At 36.8% G+C, this 14,096-nt stretch overlaps 1 protein-coding gene across 3 annotated transcripts in view; it reads left to right on the forward strand.

Annotated features, from left to right (window-relative positions):
• Window positions 1–14,096, forward strand: part of gramd2aa (GRAM domain containing 2Aa) — a 30,217-nt gene that overhangs the window by 1,993 nt on the left and 14,128 nt on the right. Inside the window, exons 2-3 of one of the 3 annotated variants that reach the window (XM_066701734.1) lie at window positions 2,015–2,065; window positions 13,885–13,998. In XM_066701734.1, coding sequence (XP_066557831.1) covers window positions 13,895–13,998 — 104 coding nt within the window. In that variant the 5' untranslated portion in view covers window positions 2,015–2,065; window positions 13,885–13,894. Of the gene's footprint in view, window positions 1–1,823; window positions 2,066–13,884; window positions 13,999–14,096 lie in introns of those variants that run through there. The other 2 variants (XM_066701733.1, XM_066701732.1) reach the window with 2 other exon arrangements.

Below are 14,096 nucleotides of genomic sequence, written 5' to 3' on the forward strand. Positions count from 1 at the left end.
GGAAACTATAAAAAGGGCTTCAGAGGCCTGAGTTGAAATGCTATTTTTTTCAACATTGTAATAACTCAAAGTATTCATGTAATAGGAAGACAAACGGTTTCCAGAAATAGTGGATATGTCCATTTTAAGAAACCGTAGGCTGCCTTAGGAAAAAGCAGGCTGCCAGGAAGAGTCATTGAGAAGAAACGATTGTATTTTTAGCTCAACTAAATGTTGTTAGTGCTTAGAAAACTATGGAGAGTAGTAGGGGATATCGGCTACTCTGTGTAGTTTCTGCATGGTTAGGATATAAATATTTTATGTTTCAAAGACAAATACAAGTTGTAAATAAGTGTCACCTGTGGGCATTTTTCTGATTCCAGTGAAACAGTGTGTTGGGGAAGAGTGATGAAAACATAAATACAAATCTAGTTTAAACTTGTTGCTTTGACTGTTGATAGGAGTTTAAATGGTTCCTGAGTGCAGAAGGGTACAATCACCCTCTTAAATATTAGGTTTGAAGAGTTTCCCATGGTTGGAATAGTGGCTCTACTTAAACACACATCTTGCAATAACTATAAATAGGGTTTCTGTTCTGGCACAGCTGAACCATCTATTAACCCAAAAAACTCAAAATATCCATGGAATAGGATGCCAATGTTTTCAAGAGTGTAAAGGATCTTTAAAATAAATAGTGGATAGGTAAAACAATTAGAAAACATCTCAGATGGGGTTATTCCTCTGCTGACACCTTTAGTAGCAGAAGGGGGCAGGATGGCTACAAAATTAAAATGTTACAGTACACTGAATCCTGTTGGTTCAATGGCTGGTTGTGTTCGGGCAGATCTCATGGCTGTTCTGTTATGAGAGCTTGCTTTGTCTTTCTCTAGATCTCCAATTATTTAGATGGACACTCCATATGCACACGTCCTTGATTTACATCCAGTTATTGACATAAACTAGACTGAGATACAGTGGCTGCTGGTGACGTCATCTTTTGTATTGCGGTTGAATCCGACGTCCTCAGTAACAAAGTGGCATTTGTTTCGTGTGCACTCAATATACAAATCTCTCCAAATAATATTGTTACGTAAAACGCACTTTTATGCGTTGGTGACAAATGTGATTGAAATATTTAATAAATGTATGCAAGCTATGTACGGACAGCATGTATTTTGTTCTAACGCTTCAATATAGTTTGTTACATAGCGTCTATATTTATTTCCGTCATGGTCAATTCCCAGTGACGTAATTTGTTTAACTTCAGCAATAAATACATGAAACTGTCCAAATGATAAATATCCTATTCATGTAAGTAAAAACAAACAAACAGAAATGGGTTTGGATAGTTACAACACACAATATGATGGAAAACAGTAATTACACTGTTTTTACATCAAACGTCAGAGATGTGCGTGCTTTACAATTTGCAACTTCATACCTGGGGGAGATAGTGATGATGATGATGATGATGAGAAGAAGAAGAAAACGATGATTTTATTATTGTGCTATTAAGTCATTCAGCAGGCGCCTATATAAGAAGAGTGGATTTTGTGTTTCAATATAAAACACAATATAGGGCTACTACAAATATCTACACACAAACGCGCTCGCTAAATGATCAGGGCATTCTCTATACCCTACTTTACTTACAAGGCAGCAGCGTCTATATACGTCCACACGGACTTGAATTGCCAAGATAACCTTAAAATGCAGTGCGAGTACATTGGTTGCGTGCGTGTAGCGCAGATGCCCGCAGTTCTGCTCGGATCTGCGCGGCTCCACCAATGGAATCGGCGGAATTCTGCAGATCTGCGCAGAACTGCGGACATCTGCGCTACACGAACGCGACCATTGGCCGTGAAGCCCCAGCCCACTGAGCAGCGGCGCAGAAGCGCAACAAGTCCGCTCCCTGTAACCCGCCTCCTCTCGGCTCCGACTGCCTTCCCTCCGGTTTAAACCTCTCTTTTTCTGCCTTCTCGCCAACTATGTCGTGGAGCTTCTATTGCTTTTCTTTTTCTGTTTTAATTCCCAGGAAGAAATGACAGCCGCTGGGGGGGAGACCTACAACACGGGAGAAGCGAAGGTATGGAAACAGGAGTTTAATAATCGGCAACATAGTTGAGACTCGGGAGCCAGAACCACTGTCTGTCTGTCTGTCTGCCTGCCTGCCTGCCTGTCTGCCTGCCTGCCTGCCTGCCTGTCTGTCTGCCTGTCTGTCTGCCTGTCTATCTGTCTGTCTGTCTGCCTGTCTATCTGTCTGTCTGTCTGCCTGTCTGTCTGCCTGTCTGTCTGTCTGCCTGTCTGTCTGTCTGTCTGTCTGCCTGTCTGTCTGTCTGCAGCTGCATCTCAGGCGTTATCTGCCGCAGCTCTCACTGCTGATTTCAGCAATTAAAACACTGCCGGCGCAAACGGGGGGCAGTTTTAATCATCAGCCACCAAAATCAACAACAGCACTGCGTTTGTTTCTGGAAATGGTTGCGTTTTGTATGAACCGAGGTGTTCACTGCAGCGTTTCAAACGCGGGCAGAGCTGCCAGAAAGTCACCCAGGAGCATCAGTTGCATTGAGCTCCACGCACTGCTGTTTTCAGAGAGTAGTAGGAGAGATCTGCTTCATGCTGAGGATATGAACTTGTTCAATACCAAAGAAGAGCAAAGTTTAAATGAGTCTCAGCTGTGGATGGGTGGTGAAAATGATGAAAACATAAATGGAAATATTACTACACAATATAGAGTAAACCTCTTGCTATGGCTGTTAATGCGAGTTTAAATGATTCCTGAGTGCAGAAGGTACAGACACCCCCTTAAATGTTTGGTTGGAAGATTTTCCCCTGGTTGGAAAAGTGGCTCTAGTGGCACACATCTTACAATAACTATAAATAGGGTTTCTGTCCTGGCGCAGCTGAACCCTTAAACATCACCCACAATTTCACTGCAGTGATGGTCCGATTGTTTTAAAATCTGGAAGCTCCTACAGATAGCATGTGAAACAGGATGCAACAAAACTGGATAGTTGTCAAGACAAGAGCTATAGGTGGTGTTGAATTTCAGTATGTGGTTTCTTGAAGAACACCAAGCACTTTTTAAGTTTAATATATGTATTGTGTGGTATTTGTATAAGAATAGTATGGACAGACAGGAGATTTTTCCATGTACTGTAGATAGCCTTGTTGAGAGATCATAGGCGAATGGCAACAAGTCACCAAAGTTTTTGTTTTGTTTTCCTCCAGTCTGTTCATTTTTAGATCTGGACCATGGGACTTGTAATTCTGTGAGAAGTAAAATGCTCTGATACAGTCTTTCATTCAGTGCTTTTCTGTGAGACTGTGCAAGCTGTGAAAGTGCAGAACGTTTTATGTAAACAGGATTTCAGTTTTAAAGAATGAAACTGAACAGTCTACTGTACTCAAGCTGTATTTCGGGACCAGGTGTCTCTGCAGGAGTTATGTTTTTAGTTTATTCTGAACTCTGCCACTTAACAGATTACTTTCAAGAAATTGGAAATGTTTAATCCTGTTTATTTATTCATTTTAAATCTGTGATTTCAACTAGTGAATGTGGTCTATGATGACTTGATGTGGATGTTACCAAAAATATAATTGCCCAATACCTAGATTTTACAGAAAGCAAGATATTCAAATAAATGGGGTCATATTTTTGTAAAATAATTAGGGGAAGTGACCCAATTTTACATGTTTTCTTATAAAAATGTGAATTTCTTCCCAATAAAGTGTGTATTAAATCAAATATTAATCTCTCATTTAAACACCTGTGGTAGATTTTGTCATAAATTGACTAATTTATATTAACTTATTTAATTGCAAAAGCGAAAAGTCCAGAGTGGGCTTATGTACAAGATTTTTAACAGTAAATACTTCAACTTGTATTGATTAAGCACTTAATAGTTTATAGATTATTGAATTCAGACCTCAAATAACCAACCTAACCAATTAAAATTGTATTTGTATATTATCTGAGCCTAATTTCCATCACATGGAATTGTTGCACTTGTAGAGGCAGTTTGCTCTGCTGGGTGTTGGGGTTGGGGCCGGGGCTGCTGGGGCTGTGGGAGTCTGCACAGGTGCTTCAGAAAAAGGAGCCTGGTTTGTGGACACTTGTCTGTCCACCCGGCTCTGGCTCACAGGGAATATTCCAGTGCTCTCCAAGCTACCGATTTTGTTTTCTGGCTTGAGAGCAGCGGAAAGCACATCAAGTTTTACAGGGAATTTCTCCTTTCAAATTTTGTCCCTGTTAACACTGGAATGGTAGTGCAGTTCTTTCCTCCATTACCTTTTGACTAGGGATGCAATGCAGTTCCCCCTCGACCTGCTCTCGTTCTATAGGTCAATAAATAATAGGAAAATATTGGATATCGGTATCGGCCCATAATTTTCATATTGGTGCATCCTTACTTTTGACTTCACCAAACACTGTCTTGTCCAGTGGCTGGAGGATGTGGGTGAGGTGAGATGGGAGCCGGAGAAGCACAACCCCATTTTCTCTGGCCTTGGTCGCAAGTGCCAGAGAAATATCTGAAGCATGACTGTCATAAATGTAGACTCTTGGCAGTCCCATGTCAAAGATCTTTGACAAAAACAGCTTCTCAAAATACTATTGAAAATCCATCCATGATCCTCACGAAATTCACAGCAAGCTTCCATCATGTTATTGCAGTCCCTGAAGTTTTTCTCTGCCTACCCATTTTGCCCCCATAATGAAAATAAGGTAATTAGTTACATTCATGAATGAAAAGGATGTATTCTGAGTAATATTAATTAATTTAAGGCTTTTTTAATATGAGGTACAGTGGGTTCTGGTCTTAGTGGGTTTATGAAGAACAAGAGTGGTCCATGGGAAATTAACCTCAATAATTTTAAATCAAGTTAATGTTAACTTGTAATATCTTTATAATAAATACAATACATTATTAGACTTAAACCATTTTTATTATTGTTGACAGAACAAATTCAATACTATGTGCTAATATGTGCTGTTCCTTTTAAGCCCATATGACAAAAACAATTAAATTAAGATTATAATAATTGATAGAACATTAAATATCATTTTATCTGAAGAAGCTTCTAAAATGTTTTTTTCAATTGTTGTTCTACTGCATCTATCTGTGTGACCATCAGTCTGACAGTGTCTTGCTCTGCAAACTCATGAAAACTATATTTTCAAATACAAAATAGTGCTTATAATACAAAGAAAATTCTTCATATAAGGTTTCGTGTGATTTATTAATCTCTTAATTTTATAAATCTTATCAATATTCACCCAGTTTGGTCACCAAATTACAGAAGAATGGCTTCTTGGGAGGGCCCCTCATTAAGCAATGTTTTGGGGTGACTTCTAAAAATGCTGCTGCACAGTGGCAGCACAAAGTCATATATAACTCAAGAACAAAAATGTGATTGGCTCCAAATGAAAAGTAACATGACAGTAACAACTTTGTGCATTTGCTCTGAAACAGATCATCCTTCTAAAATGTCCTGTCCTTTTTGTATTTCAAAATAAAAGAGCAAGTGTGCATATATGGTACGTGGGCTTAATTGGGTCACTTCCCCTATATGTATTGCTGTTTTGTGTGTCATGTTTTTTTTTGTTAATATAATTTCCATGCAAAACATTCAGGCATTTATATAAACAGAGAATCCTAAAATGCTGGGTAATTATTTCCATCCAAAATGCTTCAAATGAGCAAAGTATGCAGCTCTAATTTGCCTCTTCAGTGTGCTATAACCTTGATTCTTCACACTAAAACTTCTCTATCAATACTCTGTCAGCAAATATAACAACTAGTAACATATTAGTGATGCATATTCTGATTGTAGTCAGTTTGCTGGATATCACATCTCTTAACTTTAGATTATAAGTATTATAAAAGTAAAAAGGTGATTTGTTGAAGGTCAGTTAAGCAAAGGTTGAATTCCGTAATTTAGATGATGGAACAAAGACCAAAATAACACAAGATTCCAACAGATCAGAGTTTGTGAAACAAGTACCCAGAACATCTTAAGCCAGCCATTCCTTGGTAAGGGTTTATAAATAGTGTCCGAAGAGGATTACAAGGAAGGGGGAAAACAACACCAGGTGTGTATTGGCAATAAATGCATATGCGGAAAAGACAGAAGTGCAGCTGAAAGGATGATAGAAGGATTAATTTCAGTGTCATGTTCCAGAGCATGGACCATTTTCTAGAAATAAAGAGTTACTGTGTCAGTGTCAGTGTCATATCAGTACTTCTGTCTGTGAGTTCTCTTTTTCTGTATTTTAACATTGATAAACTTGATAAAGTGCTTTATTTTGCACAAGGAAATGAAAGTGAGAGTTTTGCTAAATAAGGAGTGCTATACAGTTACAAAAAACAGAGCCTTGTACATCAGTATTTACAAGATGGATGTCAAACTACAGACCAAGCAGATATATAGGTGTATAATTAACTCAATATATGTTTATGATATGGAAAAACATCTTATCTTTCATAGACTGGAGTTTAGGACCCATGTGCTTGAGTCTAAAAGACACAAGGCTGCTATAAGGTCCACTAAAGTGCTGGCTCTTTTGAAGGACACATCTGAATTTCAAGATATCTTGAAAGACATTTGAGACATTTTTAAGTATGTCATGATATCTTGAAATTCACGATATTTCTAAATGAATTTGAGATCTTTGAATTTTAAAAAGAGATTTTCAAATGCACTTATAATATCTGGAATTAATTTCATTTTATGATATCTCCAATAACTTAGGGCCGGATTAAATCAAAACTTTACCCACGTGCTAATAGCAAACTACAAACCTGTACATCACAGCGGTTACATTTATGATTAGAAGAAAGTGTCATCTTACTAAAAATGAAGCTGCAACTGAGTACAATTCTGTAGTTTTCTATTAGCCGGTGGGTCAAGTTTTGATTTAATCTGGCCCTTAGATCAGGAAGTGATCTTGACAAAGACTATGTTCTTTTGAGATCTCAATGTATTTCAGATATCTTTTAATGAATTTTAAATAACTTCAAATTAATTCAAGATATCTGTGTATTGAGTTAATTGAGATCTCAAATTCATTTTGAGACATCTCTAAATGGTGTAAAGTTACCTTTATGTATTTCAAAACCTAATAAAATGAAAAAAAGTCTCATAACCTTGCTTAATGACATATTATCATCACCGTGGCAACTCAAAAGCTACTTTACATTATGCACCTGTCTGGGTTATGAAAAACAGGAGGCTGAAACACTTTATGCAAAGTGCATTCTCAGAGAATGCAGCTGGCTCTTGCACTTTTAAGGTGGGGTGTTTTGTCCTCTTTCCATTACATTAGGCCAAGGCATTGTGCTTGTATGCAAATTTAGTCATTATGGCAGCATGTTTCTTACTCGCATTACAGCTGTTGCTGTGGGTTTTGCTACACCAGAGACATGTGTGATAATGTTCCCTGAGTCCCACAGAAAACACTGAATCATTATAATAGGTATTTGCCCTCTTATTGTGGAGATTAGATCAGGTAGCAGTGTTGTTGGCTCTGGTATATTTACTAAGCTCCTGCGACTGCTGTTTTGTTTACTTGAGCCATTTTTGTTTAACAATTCCCTCTTCAGCCATTGATGTGACATGTAGCAGGTTAATAGGCTTTGGAAGTTGATACAGCTGTGTTCAGTGTGACTTTTCAGCTTGCCCAGTAAAAGGGACCTTTTATTGGGACTGGCAAGCTCAGTGAAAACTCAGAAATTGTGCTTCTCCCTGTATTTATATTTTGCTGTGATAAATTCTTAAAAATAAATATATAGGCTATACAGTGACTATGCTCTTTGAATGTATAAAGTATAAAATTATTTTTCCTTTTGGAAACTGTTCTTACAGGAATGTTCGTATCCCTGTTGCTGAAGTGCCTTCTGATTTCCACTCTCCAAAACTACTTAATTCACTCTGAAAGCACATTGTATTGAATGTATAGCTGGCGAGCAGATGAGCACTTTATTTGGCTGGTTGAAATAGGACTGGCTGCAGTGAAGTAATGGATAGAGTTTTCACCATAATTTGCCTGCAAAACACTTCAACCGGATCCAGTGTGCAAATGCATGTTGAGCATTCAGACACAGGCGGTGCTTGGGATCTCTGTTTTGTGATTTTGTAGTTCAAAGAAGTCTATCCATGGGAGTTAATGGCATTCAGAAAATATTTGAAAATGTGCAATGATAATTTAAAACTAATTAGCTGTGGACTTTGTTTCCCGCCCCCTTTTTTTTGCATTTATTGTATGTACCCAACCTGCCGTACTTCAGTTTAGCTGCTGTTGCTTAACAAAAAACGTTTGTGCAGCTTATACCTTTAAACGGGTGACTTTTCAGTGGATGTCTGCACTTCCTTATATACAAATGGATACAAAGATTTGATCTTGTCCATTTCCATGCATCCTACTGCGAGTCGTTCGAAAGAGGGAGAGTGGTATTTTCTTAAATTTGCATCACCGCAAGAATCATGCTCACATCAAGGTTCAGTCTTGACTAAAGCAAGAAAAGAGTATTTGATTCCTAGTGGAACATTGAGATACCTAGCATTTTTGTTTTAAACAGGCTACAGGATGTAAGTACAGTGTTTTATTGATTCAATCCTCTTTTGTTTGCATGTGTTTCATTTGTTGATCTTTGTATGATATTAGTTTGCATATGCAATTAACATATTCAAGCTCTTACTAGAGGTTAGATAAGCATGCTGCTTTTAGAAAAGAATTGCTTTCCAAGCTCGTATTACTTTTATCTTAAACACACTATAAAATCAAATCACAATGTATGATGTCAAATCTTTGGATATGCCCTATCAGAAGATATTTATATATATTTTTTTTTGTATTTGAAGAGTGACTTTTTTATTTTTTTATTTTACATCTGGAATAAATTATTTGTGGTCATCACAGATCAATGGATTTACAGATATTTTCCCCATTTGTCTTACAGGCCAAATGTTTTATTTTCTTGGCATTATTGTCACTATTATTATTTCATATTTCCTGCAAAGTGGCACGTCAAGATTTTAAAATATACCTTGTAAATTATCATGCTTTCAAAATGTAGGGCCTCTTTTCAACAACTGAAAAGCATTTATTTCCTGGTAGTTCCTTGAGAAATGTAGTACAAAAGCAATGGCCAGATAAATCAAGGAATTTGCCTCAAAAAGGAATTTTATCTCTTGAAAGACAAGAAAAAAGAAAGACTACTTATCCCGTTTAAAACCACTCTTCTATTGAATGAGTGCATTCAGTGCTTACAAGAATCATTTTAATTGATGCTGGGAAGTATAGTACATAAATAGCTTGAACTTGTTCTAGGAACCTACTGTGTAAATTGCAGATGATCATGTTAGTGTGCTGGTCCATTACCTGAAGTCCTTGGTTAAAAAACTAATTAGAAACCTTTAGCAAATATCAGCATTTGCACGTTTTGTCTTTTTATGCTTTATATTTTAAAATATTTTAACTTAAAATAACAGGATTCATTGTATTTACTTACATTTTCCTAAGGAAGTTTAATGTTTTATTTAAGGATTGTAGCATCTTAATACTGTTATATTTTTCTTGTAAAATTTGACACTTAAATTACACTTTCAGTGGGAGTGCCTTGAAAGAACATTCCTATTTGAGTTAAACAGTAAAGACAGAGGGGTTGGTGGTAAGTGAGCTTGGGATTTTTCCAAAAGCTAGTCAGTATATATATATCTCTTGTTTGTATTCTTCTGAGTTTTGTTACTGTATGTGGTAGATGAATGCATGCTATGGTGGCCAGTTGTCCCAGGGTTCAGTGTACTTAGGGCTGAAAGAAGACCTCTTGGGTGAAGTCGTTGAAAACTGGCACAGAGCTTATGTCTCTCTTGCTAAATATCTCCTCTGCATCTGCTGATTAGGTTAATTGAGTCTGAAGAGGATGTAGCTTATCTCCCATAGATTTATTTACATTTCCAACAACAAGAGGAAATGCATTTCCCTTACATGGCATACAGAAGAAATTGTAGCGGGGATGGAGGGTGTGGGGGAATTGAGTTTTTGTTTCTGTGTCATCTTAAAACAACAAATGGAAGAAGCCCTACTTCTGAGATATACGGTATTAAACGGCTGTTGTTGAACTGGACAGACAGTAAGGCATGTCAGTGGGGCAGCCACAGAATCTAGGCCACAGGAAAAGTAGTGTGCCTTTAACAGAGTGCTCTGAATCTCCAGAACTAAGTAACTAGATTAAGGTAATTGGATTTGCAATAGTCTTGTGACAGTCTGGTAAATGTTGTTTAATAACTAGAAGGATAAGGCCTGGTAGCTGAGGCTTTAAAGGGCTGTACCTTAACCTTCACAAGATGGACTGTCTACCCCAAGGACTGCATATGTCTGTGAGAGGGAGAAATTTAATATTTCTGTTCGGTTTGGGTATTGTTTCTGCTTTGATACTTAAGATTCACTTGTGTGAAAAAGAAGGAAGGGTGAAATCTAGAACCCTTTCAAGTATATAGCGTAACCCTGCATGATTTTTTAAAATTGTATTTGTAAAGAAAAAGGTGTTTGTTAATCAGCTGTATGAGTTCTATTTTCCAGCTATTACATGAAATGAGAAAGTCATGGCAAAGATATGGGTCTGCCAACCATTAAGGTGCCACTGTTACTAAGTTGCTTTCTTGCCCTTATTTCTTTTAACTAATAGCACCGTTTAACACATTTTTATTTTTTTTGTTCCTGGGTAGTAACTGTTATTTCCTAATTGCTTATGCCTCAAAAGTATAGAAAATGTCTATTATTCCCCACAAACTTTGCTTTTGTGACCAGGACAGTGATATTTCGAAATGTAACTATTTCCAATGAGGAAAAGGGCGAGGCATAAGCATTTAGGAAATAACACTTACTACCTAGGAACAAAAATTGTGTTGCATAGTGTAGTCAGCAAGCTGTAGACCATTGGAACATATTCATTGCCTTATAGAAGTCATTGGTGATAATAATAAGATTATGCTTTTTTTACTTCCCTTTATTAAAAAGGTTGCTAAGGTATTATAGCTACTTTCTTGTGGTCAGCCTGTTCTTCACATTTTTCAGTTCTGAGCTCTATAGAACAAGTTGGAGATCTGTAGAGCCATTCATAGCTGAGTCTATTGGTGTGTCTCCAATATTATTCAAATAATGATTGATTATAATTGATTATAAATAATTATAATTATAATATACAACTACTTTTTCTAAAAGTACCTAGAAGTGCACAAGGTTTGTTGGAACCATGTCTTTCCTCTGTCTGTGTGGAAACTATTATGATTATTATATTGTTTTATTTGCAGAATTTGTTTTACAAGGAGACTTAATTAACAGACTAACCTACAATAATATATAGACTACATGAACATACATAACATTTATTTGTATTCATTTGACTGGTGCTTTATCCATGAGAACATATGTTACAAAATATACAATTGTATTATAGACTCAAAAGGTGCTGTAAAAATGTATAGTTTGTGGAGCACCAGAATCTTGGAGGACCACACAAAAACAATACAATAAATGGTAAAATTGAACAATAAACTCATAAACCAAATGCTATCTTTCTGTAAGTTTCATATGGTTGACATTGCAAACAGTCAGTTTCGACATTTTCCATTTACATAATAGGCCTAGATAATAGAGCAAAGCAGAAACTTGTTATGGTATAGTCCTACATTAATTAATTTATAATTTGCAGTGTGGTACAATCAGAACAGTGAAAAGGGTGATTTGTTTCACTAGGATGAATTTACTAAATATCTATAATAAAGGAAAACATTCACTCTACACTACATTTAAGATACCTACATACTCCATTATTACTATTAGGCAGAACCCCAGCCTTCACTGACAATCTGAAACCTCCCCCATCTGGGGTAAGCTAGTAGAAACATAATCTACAGTTACGGGCAATCTGAGCAATAATAGTACAAGCTAAAATAGGCTATATGATAATCCAGTACCTTTAGCTCTTACTTATCTTATGTTATCCTATGTATGATTATTTCTGAAATTGTTATAGGGACAGGGTTCTCTATAGATTAGATCCAGAACACACCTGTGTAAGAATGTTAAAGAATGGTGCATTAAATTAACCTGTTTTCTCAATGTTTGTTTTCTGTGTACATTCTTTCCCGCACAAATTGTTTCCCCTGTGTGTGTTGGGTTAAATTGAAACAAGGTTTGCATAAGCATTCAAAAGTGTTCTAATCCCACATGATATCTTTTCCTAAAGTAGGCTTTTCAGAAAACTTCCACTAATGACACGCAAGTTCTATATTTAGGTCTCTTATGAATGACCCTAATTGTGCCTCTTGTTCTCCTAGTGTGTTTGGGGTTATGAAGTGCTAATGGATTCTGCAGGCGAGCTGGTGACATCTGTTTTATCTTTATTTGGCACCTTGTCTGCTTCAGCTGCCTGCTCTGTCTGCTCTAGGTTTGCGTACCCACTGCTGAGTCGCAGCACCCAGGACAGGGAGACGTCTGTGACCTTGCTTTGGCTATTTTGACCCTGAGACCACTTACAGATTATGTATTTTTTTATGGTAACTTTGAGATAAATACACTTATCTGCACTCTCAATTTAGACGCAACATAAATTACATGCTAATTGTGACTTCACAAAGGTCCATCAGTGCGTTTCTGTGAATTTGTGTATTTATTATTTTAAATGAATAATTATTTTTTATAAATACTGTATTTTTGTAGATCTTTTTTTCATCTATATTTCCTAGATAGGTTTGTAAATCATATTGATTATTTTCACATTTATGCTGCGCATGTCCCTTTCTCACTGGCATGCAGCTATTTGAATATTGACGTAATTCAAGTTACTCAAAATAAAGGACTTTCCTGCTCTCGAAAAACAAGTGAAAATAAATATACTTTTCAGTCCACGATAAGGAAGGCCCTCCAGCACACTGTTCAAGAATATGTAGTGGGGCAAATTTATTTTCTTTATATTGTTAATGGTTTCATGCTAATTCTGTTGTGTCTATAAATCAATCATTAGTTTGTATTTACAGTTTTCTGGGGGATACTTTAATTTTTAGTTTCGGAGTTGTACACAGCTATTGTTTTTAGGTTAGTTAAATCGGCTACTGTCTTTAGGATATTCAGTCAAATAAATAAATGTCTTTCTTAACAATCTGCTGCCTGAAGAATGTTGACCAGCACCAATCAACTCATGAAACACAACAACAACCGTAATAAACTCAGGCCTATGTAAATGAGTATGCATGTGCTAAACTGTATTTTAACGAGATGTAGTCACTTCACATAGACAACATGTTGCAGTCATATCTATCAAGATTTAAAAAGGGTTCTCCAACTCACATCTTTCATTATTTTCTTCACTTCATGTGAGAGGAGTGCTCTGGGTTAACCTGTATTTATTTTTTTGTAATAAACTTGTTACTACTTCATCTGTGTATCCTGAGAATTTCTGAAACTCCAACAATTATATAATTATATTACTGTAAAAAACAAATACACTAGAGGCAAATTTTCTTGATGGTTTTGAACATGTTTAGAAAACACTGGTTTATGTCTCAGTGCAGTGTTTCAAAATTGACTGTGACCCCCTGGGGAAACTAGGGGAGCAAAGATGTTGTCCAAAACAGGAAGAGATCAGGAAATAATAAAGTTTATTTTAAAGCTAAATCCAAAACCGGGCATTTCAAGCTGTATGTCTCCTCCAATTACAAATAGCAAGAAAACAGGACAGGGAACAATGCTAGTAAGATGCATTGTGCTGAATGTTAATCGCACCTTTTTATTTTACATTGACTGGAGAACTACATCCTGTTTCCCAAAGGGAAAGCTCCAGCTCCATGTGTGTATAAATAGGTAGTGTTCATCTAACACTTTCTCTTGTGTTCTGCATGCAGGCCAAAAACAATGACTGAAAACCAGGAGCTTAGTGAAGACCTTGGCCTCCTGCCCCCCTCGAATGTGGCCGAGTCCACCAAGGAGGATGAGAGTCAGAGCCAGCCACATTGCAGGTACAGTGTGCTCTCCATCATCTGCACTTTTCTAGCAAGGCCCTTCTTCGCAGCTGCGGATCTTGTTCTGCGGGTCTGCTCCATAGTTTAATGTTTGT

Source organism: Amia ocellicauda, chromosome 4, assembly GCF_036373705.1.
Source record: "Amia ocellicauda isolate fAmiCal2 chromosome 4, fAmiCal2.hap1, whole genome shotgun sequence".
In the NCBI taxonomy this organism is placed as follows: domain Eukaryota; kingdom Metazoa; phylum Chordata; class Actinopteri; order Amiiformes; family Amiidae; genus Amia; species Amia ocellicauda.